General features: G+C 50.9%; 1 protein-coding gene across 1 annotated transcript in view; it reads right to left on the bottom strand.

Annotated features, from left to right (window-relative positions):
- The window catches only part of TBC1D10A (TBC1 domain family member 10A), a 29,670-nt gene extending 15,448 nt beyond the window's left edge, over positions 1–14,222 (bottom strand). Inside the window, exon 1 of the mRNA XM_057744029.1 lies at positions 13,927–14,222. Coding sequence (XP_057600012.1) covers positions 13,927–14,135 — 209 coding nt within the window. The 5' untranslated portion in view covers positions 14,136–14,222. The remainder of the gene's footprint in view (positions 1–13,926) is intronic.
- Between the last annotated feature and the right edge of the window lie 5,423 nt (positions 14,223–19,645).

Below are 19,645 nucleotides of genomic sequence, written 5' to 3'. Positions count from 1 at the left end.
TATATTATATATATATATATATATTTTTTTTTTTTTTCTTTTAATGCTGGTCACAATCCCCTAAAGTTGATTTCAGCACTAAACCAGTAATGAATCAAGACGTGGTCTGAAATGAGCGGTTCATTACAACTTGGTCACATTGCTCAGCACTGTCCCTCCTAACTGGACTCTGTCCTGAACTTCTGTAACTCCCACCATGCACCTCACAAGTGTTCAACAGATGCCTGCCTTGTTTTCTCCATGGCATCATTACTTTCATCTGTACTGCCTTCAGGGCTACAAGCCGCTGTTGCCTATAGCAATTTTATTTGTGCTCCTAATAGCTCAGTGAGATCCTCATAGATTAATTACTATTTCCATTTGACCCATGAGAAAGGACCCAATCAGAGAGACTGTATGACTTGGGTAAAGTCACAAAGCCATTAAGTGGCAAAACCAGGGCTTTCCTTTGCTGTAGTGACTCATGTGCTGCTTCTCACTCCCCTGGGAAGGCCGTAAGGAAATTCAGGCTGTTCTCCAGATGCCACTGTGGGGCCCTATCTCTGGCCCCGAAATCCCTGGAGACAGTCTAAACCTCCCTCTAGGGTTCTGACCATCCCAGTGAGCCGCTTGCCCATACCTAGCAATGCTCAGTGAGGCCAATATGCTGGATGGGCAAAGCTCGCAAGCACACCCTCGGCCACCGCCTCCTGAGGAAGGGAGGCACAGAGGAGACAGGAGTGGCCAGCCAGAGAGTGACTGAGCCCAGATTCTGTCGGGCTCTCAGGCTGAGCTAGGCTTAGCTGTGCTCTGGCATGCCATGGCCCAAGGCAGCAGTGACACTCCACTGACGCCAGGCTCTGTAGGCTCCCTAGCCTTTTCCCCAAACCCAGAAGCTGAGGCCTTCCAAGAGCTGAGAGAGGTAAGACCAGTTCCCAAAGCTACCCGAGACCTGGGCTCTCACCACCTTGTCCTTTCAGCAGTGTACTTTCCGCCCAAGCACACCTCAGCCCCTCTGGGTGGCAGACTCAGCCAGGCGTGGTGTGGTGCCTGTGCCTATGACCCCTTTATCCAAAGGTGTCAGATAAACCTTGGTCCCAAGGAACCAGGTTAACCCCCTCCTCCAAGCCTCACTCTCCAAACCAGCCCGAACAAAGAGAAACACAGCCCAAACAGAAGGCCCAAGGTCACAGACATCAGGATTGATCCTGCTCATCTCAACCACTGGGAAGGCCAGGTAGAGTATGGGAAGCAGTAAAAACAGTGGGGACCTTGAAGCCAACCCACCTAGGTTTCCATTCCAGCTCCTTCACCTAGGAGATAGAATTCTAAGTCTCAACTTCATCTTCAAGTGGGACCATACACATACCTCATACTTTATAAGGCCTAAATGAAGAATAAATGTGTATAAGGACCCAGCCTGGTGGGTGACCAGCTAATGGTAGCTATTAGGTGACTGGTATTTGCAGCTTACCTAGCACTTTCACATCCCTTTTCTCATCTAACTGGTACACACACACACACACACACACACTGCAGGGCAGGATTATCCCCATTTTACCCATGAAGCAACTGAGGCCCTAAGAGATTAAGTCATTTACTCAATGACACATAGAGTGTAACTCTTGGCTTCTGACCCAGCTCTACCACTTTGTGACTGCTCCACTCTGAGTTTCCAGTTCCCCATCTGTAACATGGGGTCAAATGCCACCCCTTCAAAGGGCAGCAGTAAAGACCACATGAGACAGTAAGAGCTGACACACTTCCAGCACTCGCTCTGTACTAGCTCTGCCAAGCATTACATAGGCACACAATTCCCCAAGGAAGTAGCTTTTATTATCTCACTTAATAGACAAGAAAACTAAAAACTTAGCACAGTTGAGTAATCTGTCCAAGGTTACACAGCCTGGAAGTAGAGGCTGCCAACTAAGCACTAAACTACCCAACAAATATAAAGTGACCCACATGTAACAGGCCTCAATACCTGTTACATTCCCTTCCTACACCCAGTAAAGTAGAGAACCACTACCCTCTGTGCTGAGACGGCAAGAGTGAGCAAGATGAAAGCATGGAAAATTGGGAAGCGAATGTGCCATCACAGATCCAGGGATAATAAGGGTGGGGGAGCTCCCCGCTCCCATCCAGAGAGGGGAAAAGAAGTGAGGATAAACAAAAGGCTAACCTACTTTGCACACTGAGTAACAACCTCTGGAGTTCATTAACCTAAGAGGTGGTAATGACTTAAAAGCATAAATAGCTTTTATGCCAGGTCCATAATAACCGATGATAGGAAACTGGAATGCAAGAGAGGGTGGGTTGGTGGTGTACAAATGGCTGACAGTCAGGGCTGGGAGGCCCTTGGGGTCACCTAGTGAGTCTACCCGCTCCCCAGACAGTCAGGGAAGCCTAGAGACCAAAGGGTAAGTGATGTGCCCAAGGCCACACTGGAGTCAGTGTGGAAAAGGAAGATGGTCTGCAGCAGCCTGGTGCTCCCCCTGTGGCCTGGCAGCCCCTGACTGGAGGTAGCGCAGTGTCCAGGCTCCCTATCCGGGTGAGAGAGAGTCTGGCTTGCTGCATTCTCCCCCACTCTCAATGGAAGCTAGTTCTGGGCCGGCCTCCCTTTCCCATAAGGAATTCCCTGGCTTTGCTCCTTCCAGCCCTGGGTCAGTGCACAATGGTAAACAGGTTCTCTCCACCCTTCTCTGGCCTCAGTGCCCTGGGCCTCTGCCCAACTCTCCACTCTGCACAGCCCCACCCCCCTCAATGTCAGAGGCAAGAAATGGTTCCTTTAAGCACCAGCCTTGCTGGTTCCAAAAAGCAAGGAATCTCCCTCCCTCTAGCCGCAATTCTGCTAGGGAAAGGTACAGACCATAGCAAAACCCCCAGGGCGCTCTCCCTGACAAATGCAGAGAAGTATGGAGACTATTCTCAACCGAAGACATCCCTTCCCCAAGCCCCCACCCCTACAGGGCAGAGTACTACTTGAAATTCCCCACTGGCAACTGGATACTCAGGTCACAATCTCACTGTGGGCAACTGGGAGCCCCCATGACTCATGTACAGCCCCCCTCACCCATCCTTACAAAACTGCTAGATTTTATTGATAGATCTTATCAAATTAGTCTTGACTGCTTATCTCTGCCAAGACTCCTTCAAGGCTCCCTACTGCTCTTCGTGTTCAACAGAAACCTCAGGCCCTGGCTCCCAGGCCTTCCTATTCTCTCTACACATCCCTCTTTTTTCCCAGCCCTCTTGCTAGATGGCCCTCTCTCTGAGCTGCCCTCCCTCACCCCTACCCCAACTCTAGTTCAGTCCCACTCTTCTGAGGCCTCATTCAAAATATCCTCTCATCTCTACAAAGCCTTTCCTAACCACTCCAGGGACAGGACACAATCAGCACCCCATTACATTCCACACACATCTCTCTGGAGCCTGTGTTCCAGGCCCTGAATCTATAAAGTTGAATAAAATGTAGTCCCTGCCTTTGAGGGGGTCAATCTGGCAGAGGAGACAGGTGGGTGAGTAAGTAACTAGCACACACAGAGGTGCTATCACAGAAGCACACAGACAGGTAGAAGGCCGTGGGAGACAGCAAGATGCCCCCAGGGTGGGGGTAGGGGTGTTTAGGGAAAGCTTTAAAGGGGAGCTGACTTTTGCGATGGTCCTTGAAGGGTGACAGGAAGAGGCCAGGGTGAGAAAGGGGAAAGAGCACATCAGGCAGAAGATCCCGTATGAGAAAGCACAAGCACAAGTTAACGGAAAAGGGCCTGGCTTGTTTGGGGAATGCGAGCAGTCCAGTGGAGAGAGTCTGGCTTCTCCACCGGACTGTCCCGCTCCACTGAGGCGGCATTCCACGAGACGCTGCGCTCCTGGGGTGGCAGGGGCTCTGCCAATCACACTCCCCGCAGGGTGTCCTCACCCCAGCACACAGCCTGGTATCTAGCTGGTGCTCAATAAATGTGTGTTGACAGATTCCTTTTCTTTGTGACCTCAGGCACTCTGAGTCTCCATTTTCTCCCCAATGAGATGGGAATACTATCCTCTACCTTGAGATCAGATGGGAAAAGCGCGAGCACAGAAAGTGCTTGATAAACGGCCCTCCCGCTCTGGCCTGATACCAGCTCTGGATCTTCCTTGAAGCCGAGCACAGGGCTGAGCCCATATGTGCTTGATGATCGCCTTTTACAACATTATAATTCTATATTCAATTAACATAATTGAATGTCTGTTATTAACACTTACCAGGCACTTGCTATAGACCAGACGTTGTGCTCAGAACTTAAATTATTTCATTGAATCCTGACAACAATCACATGAAATAGGTCCTCTAATTATCACCTCTCCTTCCCCCCACCCCGCTTCTGCAGATGAAGAAACTCAGGTTTTCAGCAAGCCAGTAACTATCCAACGTCCAAGGTGAGCAGAGGACAGCTCTGGGAGGTGTACCCAGGCCCTGCTCTTCTGCTGTGTCACTCAACTCTGGCCCTGACTGCTATCCACTAGGCTGGGTGGGCGCAAGCCTTGCTCTCAGGGAGCTTGGACGTTAGTGGCCTCAGAGCCAAATACTGTGTGATGCTTGGCAAGTCACTTTATCACTCTAGGATTTGGTGTCTACCTCAGTAAAATGGAGATTATGATGATAATAGCTATATCTCACGGAGTTAAATGAGGTGGTATTGGTGAAAGCCTGGTCCACCATGCAGGCTCCTCTGTGAAATGGCATTACCACGTGACTATGCTGGGAGGATGGAGGGGGTCACTCAGAGGCAGGACAGGAAGCCCAGGATGAAAGTCTACAAGGAACACAGGAGGGTGGTGGTAATTATGAAGCAAACTCTGATTCCTTCCCCAAGTGACTGACACTACCTAAGAGGGCAGAGGCCCCAGGCAGCCCTATGGTTGCATGCTTTGAATTGAATCCTTCAGAAGACCCACCTCTGTTCTCACTTCCGCTTTATTTTCACAGGACAAGGAGAAGATCAGGCCCTTACATCAGGGCCCTCAGAGTCAGGGTCACCTGAGGGCTCTATTCCAAATGACTCAGTGAGGAACTGATTGGGGGATTCCCAACCTGCCCTGGCAGGTCAGAAAGCTCCAGATCACAAGCTGAGTGGGATTGGTTCCTGTCTTATCCACCAAGGTCCAAGGGTGGGGTAGGCAGAGCACATGAGGGAGTCTGAATCTTCACACCCATGCTGCCTTGTTCTCTCCCCATTATGCCAAAGGCCTGAAGTAAACCCTAGAGGACAATTCGCGCTTAAATTATAAGAGCCACCGTGTACCACAGAACCCTTACTTTGTGGCAGACACTGTGCTGGGTACTTTACCAACATTACCTCCCTTAATACTCATAACCATAACGGGCATGGGGCCAGTTCCCTCTCCCAACGCCACCACCTGGCCCATTTACAGACTCAGAGAGGTCACATGGCTAGAAGGTGACGGAGCCAGGGCTTGAAGTCAGGTCTGCTGGTGTCTTGAACCCAGGATCTCCCAGGTCCACATTTAGGTTTTCCTTTTTTGTGAAACCAGGACAGAGAGGGAAGGGAAATACACAGCATCCTCCAAATGTGACTGGCTAGGGAGGATTGCTCTGGACACACAGAATCCAGGGCCCAGACTGCACAGAGAAGGAACAAGAGTTTTCCATACTATGTTCCTGGGCCCCCTTACCACCCAGCTGCTCCTGACTTGTCTTGGGGTATATGCGAGGAGCCGTGTGTGGAAACCTAGGACAGGAAACGTGCCATCCATTATAACAACAATAAAAACAATTTGAGAAGCCTACTAGGAGAAGTGCAGACACTAGGGCTGGACTGAAAGTTCTAAGACTGGGACAGGAAGAGGGGGAAGAGGCTACACAGTGGCAACACGCTTTGGTAAGATGTAAAACTGGAAAGGAGGAATCCTGGCTTCCAGGCACAGTTCCATCACTTGTTCAGCTTAGGTTTCCTTGTCTGTAAACAGGGCAAAATAAAACTCATCCTACTGACTTCCCACTGTTTCTGTAAGGATTACTGCAAGACAATGAGAAAGAAAGCACTCTGCAGACCAAAGAGCCTAGACAAATCACAGCATTCTTGGATTTGACTGAACTCCTAAAGACATGAGGGCCACTGGTCTGACAAACAAAGACAGGTCCTCTCATAACAGGAACAGAGCATGCTGGAAGCATTGCCTCTGTGGGCTGTGTCTTGAGGACCCCTTGCACTTGCGTGGTACCTGATAAAAAACTTCTCAAAGCCCTTCTCATATACTCCAATGTCAGTCTCAGAATGTTAGGAGCAGAAGAGCTCTTCAACATCATCCATTAAAACTGCCTTGGTTTATATGCAGGGGAAACTGAGGCTTAGAAAGATTAAGCAACCTTCTCAAGGTCACAGAGCTAGTTAGAGGCCCAGTGAAGCCCAGGACGCAGGTCTCCTGATCCCTGTTCAGCAATGTTTGTTTACACATGCCCCTAATCCAGTTATCTTGTTTGACCCTCATAATCCTTTTGTACCCAGACCACATCTTTATCTACCTGCTGAATGTCTGACTTCCCTGCTAGGCTCTAGGTCCTGGGAGGGCAGGAGCAAGTCTGTATCCCCAGAGCCTAGAACATGGCTGCACACGTAGTATACGCAGGACGAAAAGCAGGGAGCATTAGCCCCATGGTCAGGTGAGAGGGCGTGCTTAAGTCACACACCACCAGGGTCAGTGGTGGCACCAGCACTGGCACCTTGACCCCTGGGTTCAGAACCCTTTCCCATACTAGCCTAAATCCACATACCCAGCCAGAATCATCTCTGAGAAATGGCTGGTGGTCCCTAAGGGCTGAGGGATTCACCTTCTCATAGGCACTGGACTTGCTTCCACCTCTCAGCTGAGGCATCAGCTCCAGGAACAGAATAAAGACTCGAGGTAAGATGAAGTCAGCCCTCAGCTGCCATCTGCCTCCCCTTGATCAGCTTATGCTGTGCCTAAAAGCCCCAAACCTACCCTCCCCAGCTACACAAGGCCCTAAGGTATTGATAGGTTTTCCATGCCCTCAGGCCTTACTCCTCTCTCCTCAGAGAGGAGTCTAGCCCTTCTTGCAGCCTTCCTTGCCATCCAATATGTTTACCAGTAGAGACCACAAAGCTCAGTTCCACTCATCCCACTCCCTCCCAACCAGTCCAGCTAACTTGCTCTCCTACTGGAGAGAGATAAAGAATCCCTTGATGTGCCCTGAGCATGCCAGCCATGCCAGGCACCTTGGGGGACCCAAGGCTGTGACAAAGCAGAGTCAGCAGCAGCTCACTGTCCAATTCAAAGGAAAGCCACAGATGGCCTTCCTTGCCTGTGTCAGAAGGCCCTGGGATAGTTAGGGCCACTTCAGCTTGGCCAGAGCCTTCCCAACTCCCCATCAGTCCACACAGCCAATCAGGCACCAGGCCCTACTTGCTGACCTCTTCATCTTCATAGCTCCAGGACTCTCCCAGGCCTCTCTACAGCCCTTTTGGGCTGTCCCAAACTCTCCCAACTGCTCTCACTGCCTGTGCTCCAGCTCCTCTTTATGCCTTCTTCCATGCCAGGACCAGAATGACCTTAATGAAACACAGGAGGCCTCTGTCTGACATTCAAGGCTAGTCACAGTCTGCCCAACCTACTTTCCTATCCTCCCCTTGCTTCACGTCATCCTCCCACCTCCCATCCTTCTCATCATCTCTTGGCACACCACATTTCTCAAACAGCTGACTCTTGGGGGGACACGGATCCCTTCCATACAATGGAATGCCCTTCCTTGCTCCTTCTGAGGCCTGGATCAAATGCCACTTCTTCTGGGCTCCTATAGGTGGAGCTGGCTGCTTCTTCCTATATATTCCCACAGCAACCACGTGCCTCCATCATAGCCTTTATTGCTCAACATTGTAATGACTTGTTTGTGCTTCTATTTTCCAACCAATCTGTGAACCCATGGAGGGCAATGAGACACAGATGTCTTGATCAACTTTGTATCCCCTGTCGCAATCACAGAGGCTGGCAGAGTAGGGCCTCAATAAATGTTTGATAAATAAACTCACTGCTAAGATGGATAAACTGGTGAAAGTAAGCCTTGACTTTCTCTCCCGGGCTCCTGAGTCTGCTGCCTACATGAAGAGCAGCAAAGAAGTAAGCTGTGCCAGCCTCTGAGGAACCAGACAGACCATGGACTGGAGCAGGGTGGGGTGGGGTGGAGAAGGGAAAGAGAAAATGAGATAAGGAAAGCCTAAGTTGGTAGCTTCCCTAAAACCCTGGATGGGGGCTTCTAAGCAGGTGAAGCATCAAGAGAGTTGGTTTGCCAGCAGAGCAGCCAGGAGTTTTCTCCCTGCCAGGGTCTCTCTCCCTGGGCCCAGGATAGCAGTGGATTTGCCCGGGGCAGACAAAGCAGCTAAAGGAGGCCTCTTCCCCATCAGGTGTGCTGCCAGCAAGATAAAGAGAGTGATCAGTTAGGACACTGACAATGTGTGAATGATGACTGGGTTCTGCTCTGGTGCGCAACGCAACCTGGCCTGGAGGTTCGATTGCCTTGGAGTGAGAAAGAGAATGGGCAGGTCCAGGTAGCTGTAGTAGCAACGGGCTGAGAGTCAGAAGATCTGGGATCCCTCCCAAATCTGGCTCCACTGTTAACTAACTGCAAGGCTTCTCCAAGCCTCAGATTTCTCACCTGTACCGGGTGCATAATCCCTGCCTTACCTACAAAGAAACACTTCTTCCAAAAAAGCACAGACTGGATATCAAAGTTAGATGGCCATTATGCAATATTTTGGGGTTAAGAACAGTGTAGGCTCTGGCCTATGAGAGGGCTAGAACAGGCCTGACGTGGCTATGCTTCCAGGGCCTCCCCAGGGATCTGTACTGGGTCTTTCTCTGGCCTGGCTGGCCATGGACTTTGACTATCCTGAGAGACCTGCCTTGCCCTCCAACTGGGATGGGGAGGTAGCCGGGTTCCTGCTAACTCCTGCTCTGGGCGTGGGGGCCTCAGGGACTGGTGAACGCCTGGCGTCCTGCCTGCTTCCACCTTAGCAAGGCTTAGTCATTGGATTCAGTGTTGAGAAACAGGTTCTAGTCCCAGTTCTGCCATTTACCAGCTGGTAAGCCTTGGGCGCTTTCTTCGTAGAACTTCAGTGTACTCATCTACAAAATGGGATAGCCACCCTTCTCAGGGGTGGGTTAGGGTTCACTCCTGCAAACAGGGGATGGACCTCACTGACGCTCCATCATCACAGCCAGAGATGGAAGGTAGAAAATGAAAAGACAGGACCGCTAGCTACTCCAGTCTCTATGAGGTAGGACATTCATTGAGCACCTACAGTGTTGTCAGGATCTTTTCAAATATCAGCTCATTTAAACCTCACAACATCCCTGCAAAGTGAGTATTATCATAACCATTTCACAGTGAGAAACTTGAGGCTCAGAAAAGTGAAGCAATATGTCCAAGGTCACACAGAGAGCTGGACTCCAGAGCTTAGGTGAGGAGGGAGCACAGAGCACCTTCTTTCCTCTACCTCAGTGTAAACAGATGGGAAGGCTGAACCAGAGCCAGGCCTCACTGGCCCCGTGAAGGTCCTGTTTCAGACCCAGATGCTGGGGGGGACAAAACATCAAGCAGGTCCCACCACTTTATCTCTTTCCCACAGCTTAGGATTTCCTGGCAGGCGGACACACAGGCACCTTCCCAGGGCAGCAGCTGGTGCACTGGCCTCCTCCTTTATCAAGTCAAGTCTTGTCTGAGGCCCTAGAATACCCACAGGGCTACCAAACCGGATTTTCCTTTGAAGCTGGAAGAAGAGAAGGAGGAGAGAAAATGAAGGACCTGTGGCCCAGAGTCATAGACTGGGGCCCCACATGTGCAGCTGTCTCTTTCCAGATGGGCCACCCAGGGATCACTCCACTGCCAGCTCCACGCTCTCCTGGGAACTATAACAGCTCAAGAAAAGAGGATGTTCTGAACTTACAAACTGGAGAAGATGGTGGAAAATCAGGGATGCAGGCCCTGGCCTGTCAGGAGGGCCCTGGCTCAACAATAACTGGCACAGACCAAACTATCGGGATGTCAATTAAGCCAGTTCTGTGATTTCCAAAGTCATAGGGTTGCCATAGTTGGCTAGGAGTAGTGGAGGGCCCAGGGGACAGGGGAACTGAATCAGCAAAAGACAATGTTGCTGTTCCAGATGTTTCTCCCTGGGCCCAGTTCAGATTCCTCTCTCCCTTAACAGGAAGCCAACACCCACGGGATCCCAGAAAGCATAGCTCCTCACCTCATCTGGCCTGCAGCACTGAGCCGACTGAAGCTGGGTGGGAAACTCCAGCTTCAGGAGGCCAGTCCCAGCAATCACAAAGGAAAAGGAGAGGGAGGTCAGGGACCCACACCTCTCAGGCCATCTCCCTCAGGCCAAAGACCTGGTATCCGACTGGTATCCTTCTTTCCCTTCCTGACCAACTCCTCTACACTGCAGAAAGAACCCTCCCCCCTCCCCCCTACAAACAGGTCTGCTCTTCCTACCCCAAAGTGATAGGAACGGTAACATCATTCCTCTTACCATTCCCTGCTGAGGATACTTCTTTCTCCTCCCCTGGTCCTTCCTGGGCTTCAACAACCAGCTCAGTTGCCAGCCAAGCCAAAAGAACTAATGCTGCCAGCACTCCTGTCTGTGCCCATGTCACCACAGGCCCTTTACTGGCTGGCTGCTTTCTTGCCTCTCCCCACTCACTGGCTGCGGCTCAAGGGCAGGCAGGGACCATCTTGGGCCCAGCAAAGCTACCCTGCACAGTAGGCTCAAAAGACAGACAAGGCGAAGTAGAAAAGGCCTAGGGCTGGCAATCAGGAGTTCTGGGTTTAATTCCTGGCTTTGCTCCTAATTGACTGAAGAGGTGAGGTGAATCACTTTTCTCAGGTCTCAGTTTACTTATCCATATAAGGATGACCACCTCTAAGGTCACTTTCAGTTTCCTGACTTGAAATGTATGTCAGTAAATAAATATTAATTGAACATTTACTTCTCTGCAGGCCTGAGGATACAGTGAATAAGCCTGGTCCCAGTATTGAAGCTCATCAGTCTAATGAAGTGGTAATGACAACTTATCCGTGCTGGGCCATCACTATTAGCCTCCTACACCGCTGAGGAAGTCAAAGTGTTGAGCTAAGCCAGGGAAGATGAGGGCAGTCAGCCTTCTGTTCTACCTGTCCAGCACTCGATTTACTGCTGGGGCCATACACCATATTAATGGGTGGTAAAGGCAGTGGAAACTGTCCTCACTTGGGAGTCAGAAACCCTGGGTTCAAGTACTGGTTCTGTCACCAATGTGCTGTGTGATCTTAAGCAAGTGATTCTCTTCTCTGAACCTCAGTTCCCTCATCTGTATAACAAGTTCGGGTTAAGCTGGTCAAACTCGTAAGATCCCTTCCAACTCAAACAAGTCTATGATTTTATGATCTACTCATGCCAGGCACCTAGCAGTCACCTGAGTGGGATAGCTTCTGATCTGCTTTCTTCCCCCATCCCCCTAGCCCCGGCAACTGCCAAAACTGATTGTCTTGAGACAACCTTTGGTCCAGGATGGCTGCAGTGGACCTTTAATCTGGAGCCAGAGTCCCTACCATCTCCACTGTAGCCATCAGTGCTAATGTTTCACTTCTCTGGGATAGCACATGGACTCCTAGCCCTCAACCACGAGACTGGGTTCGGGGAGGTCACCCTGAAACTTTCCATAACTTCCTCTCTTACAGCCTTGGATAGGGACTTACTTTTGGCTTTTTTTGAACCACAATATAAACTATACAGGGAACACCCAAGCTTTCAGACACCAGAGATTTTAGGTCAGCCAAAAGGGTCAAGAAAGTGAGGCTGGGAGAGAGGAAGGGACCTGGAATCCCACCTCAGCACCAGCCCTATAGACACCAGTGATGCAGAGAGTGTCTACAAAGCCCAGGTTTGCGGTTGGAGGGTGGGAAAGACAGATGTCTGGCTGCTTGGCTGGGGACCACAGCCAAAGGGAGGTGCTCCCACTGGGGTCTCTGTCCACAAATACCAGAAGTACGCCCTCATTTTCTCCTCAATTTTCAGACCCTTAGAAGGAAAAGAAAGGAAGCTAACATTTTTCTGGGCCACTACTTGAGCCAGGCACTGTGCTAGGCACCTCTGAATACTTGATCTCATTTAATCCCCACTGTAATCTTAGGAGTAGGTGTTACTGTTTCCCTTTACAGTGAGTAAACAGGCTCAGAGATTCAGGATCTTGGCCAACATCACACAACAAGAAAATGTGATTTCTCCCTAAATCTGGCCTTTTTCCACTATATCACACTGCTCTGTACCGAGATCTGGTTAACTGCCTGATAACCATGTAGTAGTAATTCTTATCTCCCAAAATTCACCAGCCAGTCTAAGCTTTTCCTTCCAAGCACCCACAAATGCAACTGTGCACTCCTTTCCCACTTTTCTAGACCTCATCCTTCCCAGGACCCTGATCCCAGATGTCTGCTCCTCAATTAAAAAATATAGTCTGAGTCCTCTTTGGATGCTCATAAGCGAATCCCTGGGGAATTGTGACAAAGCTTTAAGTCAGGGTGAGGGATCAGAATAAGGGGTGCTCTCTGAGTCCTGGACTGGACTAGGCTTAGCTTGTTGTGAGCAAGTGGGACCAGACGGGAGGAGACAGATCCAGTGGGTAAAAGAGAACTCTCCTTAGGGGAGGGGCCTGCATTTCTCTCCAACTCTCCAAAGGAGGAGGAGGCCTGGTGAATATGAGGGTTTGGGACTGTGGAAAATCCCAGAAGTGACCTTTATGGGGCTGCTTGTGTAGGGTGGGGATCTTACAGACAGTCAAGGCTCTTCCATAAGTCGCAACTGGTCAGAGAAGGGGAGGAAGGACCCTCTGGTTGAGGGTCATGGCTGAGTCCTGTGGGCTTTCACAGGTGACTGTGTGGGGCTCTCTGTTGAAGGGGAGGCACATCACAAGCGAGGCTTGTCACTTCTGTGCAAAACACTGGTCTCAGGTGATAGGACCGCTGGGATGGGAGTGGGCTCTGGAGTCCATCTTTCCTAAGGGCATCACCAGCCCACACATACGACCTCTGTGAGGACTGCACTGGGGAGTTCTGTGGGGGCAGAAGGTGGCCGCTCCGCTTACCCCGCTTGGAGAGAAGGTGCTCTCCACGGCCTCACATTTCTCTGCCTGCCAGCTGGGTGCCTGCGTGCGGGGGATCGGGGTGTGCTAAGAGCCGGGGCCCTGCTGCCTCCTCGCCTGCCCCCCAGTCTGCATTTGGAGAGCAGGTGCATGTTTCCATAGCATACACAGGGACAGCCGACAGTCGGCCCGGAGGTGAGGTACCATCACCCTGTGGGTACTGGCAAGGGGCAGTGTCTGCCCACCTGTTGCTGGTGGCAGGGAGAAACCTGCCTCTGAGCGGGGAGAGGGGACTCTCTGACCCTTTCATGAGGGGAAGGGTCTGTCTGTCGCAAGGTGGGACGGAGCTGACCAATATAAATCCATCCAGAGGCCCGTGTGTCCTGCGGTGAGGGTCAGTCTGTCCGGGAGTGAGGCGGGGGCAGGGGTGCGGGGACGGCGGCGTCCGCGGGGCTTGTGGGGGGTGGGGTAGGGAGAAGATCGGCGCGCTGGGGGAGGGGCGGCTGCTTGCAAGCCTGTCAGGGGCCGGCCGAGGCCACCAGCCCTCGGGCGAGGGCGGCAGCGCGGGGGTTGGGGCAGGTACCCGTCGAGCTGTCCGCACGGGCGAGGAGCGCACGGTCGGCCCTTCCCAGGGGCGGGGCAGTCCGCCTGGGGGGAAGGTGGGGGCGGGGCAAGGGAGAGAAGCGGTCGGCTGTTCCTGGTTGGAAGAGAGACGTGTCTTTCCTCCCAGAGCGCGGCTCCGTCCGCGTCGAGGCCCTCCCGCGGGTCCCGCCCCCGGCCCCCGGCCCCCCGGCTCCGAGCCCCGGCGATACTCACGCGCCCTCGGCTCCCTGCGAGCCCACGATGAAGCCGAACTTGTCGATGCGGCGCTCGGCAAAGCCGTTGGCCTCTGAGTCGGAGCCCAGAGAGCTGAGCTCGTCGGCTGCTGTGGCGTCGGGGCCCGGGACCAAGCTCTCCCGGGTCCCCGACAGGCTTCCCCCGGCTGCGGGCGCGCGCGGCCCGTTCTCTCCGCGGCTCTTCGCCATCCCGGCCGCGCCCGCCGCCTCAGCCTCAGCGGCCGCTTCAGCCACCTCAGCCGCCTCGGCCGCCCGACCTCCGCCGACGCCGCCGACGCCCCGCCCACGTGCTGCGCCCATTGGTCGTCGCAAAGCCGGGGGCGGGGCCCTAGGCCTTCCCGGGCGCTTCCTCCCCCCAACGCCCAATGGGCGCCGCAGGCCCCGGGACCCGCCCATCTCCCCCGGGCTGGCGCCAACCGGCCCGACGTGAGGGGGCGAGGCAGCCGTCACCCGAAGCCCTCCCCCCCGGGCTGCCAATCACGAGCGCTCACCTGAAAGAGCTTCTCGGCCCTTTCCGGGTTAGCCCCGGCGGGGCCCGACACCTGCCGCACCGCCCAGGCCGAGGCCGAGAGCGCCCTCTGGGATTTCTGCTTCTGCCTCCTGAACCCTCCCCCCACCACCTCCTCGAGAGACCCTAGGGCCACGGGTAGCGATTGTTCTCCCATTCAATTCAGAGATTTGAGGAGATCAGGGCGGGTTCGGGGACTCGCCTAGGGGCACTCGGCAGCCTAAAGACCTAGGCTGAGCTTGAGATTCAGCAGCCCCTTACTTCCCCCTGCTCACGCTTTTGAGGCTTTAAATTAGGGAGACCTAATTAGTAAGAATAATGACCAATTATTGAGCCACTGCCCCGAATTCTACCTACTTTCTCCAACAGCTTTATTGAGATATAATTAACATACCATAAAAATCGCCCATTTAAAGTGTATAATTGTTTTGAACATATTTATACACTTTTGCAACCATCACCATAATCTAATTTTAGAACATTTTCATCACCCCAAAAAGAAATTCCTATCGTTACCAGTCACTCCCCATCCTTCCCCCCCAGTCCCTGGCAACCACTAATCTTTCTGTCTCCATAGTTTTGCTTGTTCTGGACATTTCATATAAATGGAGTCATACAGTATGTGGCCTTTGTGTCTGGCTTCTTTCATCTCGCATTATTTTCAAGGTTCATCCATATTGTATCATGTATCAGTACTTCCATTCCTTTTTAGGGCCAAAAACTATTCCATTGCGTGGACATATCACAATTAGTTTATCCATTCATCTGTGGTTGGACATTTGGGCTGTTTCCACCTTGTGGTGATTGTAAACAGTGCTGCTATGAACATTGGAGTAGAAACTTTTGTGTGCACGTATGTTTTCATTTCTCTTGGGTAGATAGCTAGGAGTGGGAATCGCTGGGTCTTTAACCTTTTCAGGAACTGGCAAACTGTTTTCCAAATTGGTCACACCATCTCTTGTAATCTTTCAGTAAGGAGGTAGACACTATTTTTAGTCCCATTTTAAAGAAACAGGTGCAGGGAAGTAACGTCAGCTGCCTTAAGTCGCAGAACTAGCTTGTGGCAGAGCCAGGATTTGAACCTAGCTCTTACTAACAGCTTCTGTTGGGAAGCATGGACCAGTTGTATCTCTATAGACTTAGCTGCCAGCTGCCTACTTCTGACCCCAGGGACTATCAACTCCTAGAGTCACAATGATAGCTCCTCACTTTTGTCCAGTACTTTATGGCTCATAAGTCACAACCATGTTTTCATCTGACACTCCTCTGTAGACTTATCAGGAGACAGGCCCCGAGAGGGGAAGGGACCAGACGAGCCAGGACTGAGCTGCAGAGCCTGGGACAGGCTGCTAAAGGGCCCAAAATGGCCCAAGAGGGGAGGTCTTAAGCCCTGAGTGATTTCACCAGCTGTTTCCTTAATGCCGTGTGGCCCAGACATTCTTGAAGACTTCACCGTGCAGTCCTGACATTCCGTAGGCTTCTGGTTTTCCATAAACACAGCAAGAGCAGACACAGGGGTCTTAAACTATTTTGGTCTTAAACTCTCCATCTGGGAGGACATGTTCCACCTCTCTAGTAGTTCCAGACAGAGTGGTGGGCTCTTAGTAGTACCAGCTCCCAGGAAGGGCAGAGTAGGCCTCGCAAGAGAGTGTGGGCCTATCCCAGGGAAGGGAGAAAGAGGAGTCAGACACACCTGACTCCGATGTGAAGCCCCAAGCCTGGCAAAGTATCCACAACCCTTTGACTATAATTCTGGTTCTAGACTCATATCCCAAACACGTTCAGCTCCGTGAAGCACATGTACAGTGATGTTCACGCCAGGAATATTGGGGAGGGGGGCAGGTCAGAAGCATCCGGGTGTCCTTTCTTTGGAGACTGGATAGCTGCTGACCTCAAAGTTAAGGCCTCGATGCTCCAGCTTCTAATTTTCTTACTTAAGACCACCCAGGAGAATTCCCTGGTGGTCCAGCGGTTACAACTCGGTGCTTTCACTGCTGAGGGCCGGGTTTGTTCCCTGGTCAAGGAACTGGGATCCCGCAAGCCATGGGTGCAGTCAAAAAAAAAAAAAAAAAGACCACCCTGGATTCAAATCTCTGCTATTACTGTGTGACCTTGAGCAAATCACTTCTCTCTGAGCCCACTTCCATATCTGCAAAATGGAAGTAATGAAAAAATATCTCCTTAGAGTTGTTGTACTTTTAGTGTGATCGTATGTGGTAAGCATCTGGACCATGGAGATACCCAGTAAATGGCAGACACGTGGTGGCATCTGTAGTTTGCCAAGTGCTTGCAAATTCATTATTGTCTTGAATGTCTTCCACCACAGCCTGTGGCTGTAGCAGGAGAATTTTCCAAACTTAACTAGTGGCACATGGCTTGGGAGACTTTGCTTCATGGCTCTGCCCCCCAATAACTGGATGTTCTTGTGCAAAATTGCTTAGCTTCTCAGACCGTTTCCTCTTCTGAAAAACAGGAATGTAGGTAATTACTTGGTGACGAGTCGGTCTCTGAAGCCTCCAGCACACAGTAGATACTCAATAAATGTTAGAGTTCTTTCCTTGAAACTCCAGAGCTCTTTAACTTATTTGATGTTACTCTAGTAACTCGGTGGGAGTGGGGGTGGGGGGTAGGGCAGGGCAGGGCAGAGCAGAGGTGGGGGCAGAAGAAAAAGAGGAAGCCTCTGTGTAGGAATCTGAGAGACCAGTGTATGAGAAGCAGGGCAGCAAGTGCACAGCCCTTGAAAGGGAAGTAGGCTTAGAAGATGGTGTAGTTAGACTGGAGTAAGAAAGCAGAAGTGAATGAATGAATGGTCCAAAGGAATGCCTTACAGAATCACGTGGTTCACTGGAGTACAAAATAAGAGGCCTTTGGCAATGCTACGAAACATCCTGGTAGATTGGCTGCTGTAAGTGTTCTTTTGAGGATGAGAGATGCTTGCCAGGGCTACAGGAATGTGTTGAAAAACTGGAGTCTCTTCCTACTGGGGTCATTCCTGCAAGTTTAGGCTGAGGCCCTCACACAAGCCCCCGTGCAGTCCCCTCCTGGATCCTGGAATGTGCTCAGGAAATCTGTCAGTGTTTGCCAGGAACCGACAGATGTCCAGATACATAACCTTTATCCATAATGAGAGCAGAGCTGAGATTCAGAAGGTAGATAGCTGGTACCCAGGAGCCTACGAAGAGTAGGCAAACTATAAAGCTTCTTCATCCCTACAATGAGGATAATAGTTAAGAATCTTTTGGCAAGTAGCAGAGAATACAACTAGGTTTAACCCAAAACTGCACTTAGTGGGTCCCACAGCTAAACATTCACAGGTACATAAGCTTTAGGAGCAGTTTGATGCAGAAGTTGTCACCAAGCATATCAACCTTGTTTTCCCTTTTTCTCCTTTTCTCTTTGTCCTCATTCCTGTGGTTGCTTTATCCTCAAGCTAGAGCCCCTCACGGCAGAAGCTCCAGGCTCACATGCTTTCTCCATTCATACACACAACAGATGACACTTCTGCTCAATGGTGGGGAGGCTGCATTCCTTCACTCTACTAGGACACACATCTACCCCTAATCTAATCATCAACACAGCTCAGGGATAGGGAACAATGACTGACTTAATTGAACTCAGCTTAAGGCAACAGCAGTACCTTCTCTGTAATATGATAAGGAATGAGTGTATCTTGCCCTGATTCACAGATTGTATGACTCAAGGGTACCTAGAATTATTTACTTACATGTATTTTTAAAATAAAACAATGTACACAGTTAAGATCAAATCCCCAAATCATAGTTAATAATCTTAACTTTAAGAACTTACATTTCACTTTTATTTTGAAAAAGAAAACTTCTAAAAATCTTATGTTCTAATTCACGTACTTTTATTTTTTAATTTTTATTTATTTTTTATTTATTGGCTGCGTTGGGTCTTTGTTGCTGCGTATGAGCTTTCTCTTGTTGCAGAGAGCACAGGCTCTAGGCGCACACAGTAGTTGTGCCTCACGGGCTTAGTTGCTCCACGGCAATGTCGGATCTTCCCGGACAAGGGCTTGAACACGTCCCCTGCGTTCACAGGCGGATTCTTAACCACTGTGCCATGTACTTTTAAACATGAACTACATTGTACTTTTTTGCCTTTTTGATTTTTGTATTATAAAGTGAAAAATTACCCATCAAGATCGCTATAATTACAGTATATCACGTATTTCAATTTAAGTATCTTAATATAACTTTTGTACACATTCTCTTAATACACAATTTTAAAACATGAAATGGGTCTAATCATTAGTGGCCTCCTCTGGGCCACATGGTACGTGCTCATTTCAAGCAGCTGATGGAACTGAAAGTGAAATTCCTTAATGTCTATTACTCCCAGAGCCCTCTTCATGCTGAAAGCACCTAGTCATGCCCAGTTTTCCCAGCAATCTCATAACAGGAGCATTTCTCCCCATTTCACGGTCTGGTCTGGCAAAGTGGTGAGGACAGTGTGGTCACCAGGAATAGAAGAGCTGCTTTGGCCTTCCAGAGCCCTCACTGGCTTTGGGTATCCACCTTATCTAAAAAATGGGCCAGATAACCCTCAGAGGAATGCAGTGAGAGTCAGAAAAGCTGTGCAAGCAAGGCGCTGCCTACATGCTGCAGGCTCTAAACAAGAAGTGCAGAGCTCTGGGCTGCACGCAGGGCCTGCGGCCGCTGACAATCACAAAGCTGCCTGGTCAATGGGCCTTCTGCGACTGAGGGAGCCAGGACAGATGTTCTTTCAGCAACTCCAGGAAGCTGAGTTTGGGCCCCACAGGGCGGCTCAAAGGACCCATTCACTTACATTCCACCCAGCAGCATTCCCAGCCTCCAGTCACAGCAGGCCTGTGATGTGAGATCTGCCAGTCTGTGGAGGAGAGACTGGCCCTAAAGCCAATCCCAGGGAGAAAGGAAAGCTTGGAGTACGGGACTCCCCCAGCTCTACTCACCCCCTTCCCTCTTGGAACAAGACCCAGGGGGTGTTTGGGGGGTTTCTGGTGTTGGCCATAGAGAAGCAACCACCAATGGGCTCAGTTCAGGCACCCAAACCTTAGAGGTTCAGGAAGCGAAATATCAGCCCCGACCCCTGGGGTAAACTTCCAGCTACCAAGTCAGAAGAAAATGTCAGCGTGAGGAATAACATCCCATTAACCAAGTTAAAAACGTGAGCAGTTTGTAGTGGAGGC

The sequence above is a fragment of the Hippopotamus amphibius genome, chromosome 8 (assembly GCF_030028045.1).
Source record: "Hippopotamus amphibius kiboko isolate mHipAmp2 chromosome 8, mHipAmp2.hap2, whole genome shotgun sequence".
Taxonomy (NCBI): domain Eukaryota; kingdom Metazoa; phylum Chordata; class Mammalia; order Artiodactyla; family Hippopotamidae; genus Hippopotamus; species Hippopotamus amphibius.
Note: the sequence above shows the minus strand (reverse complement) of the source record. Positions and strands in the feature narration are given on the sequence as shown.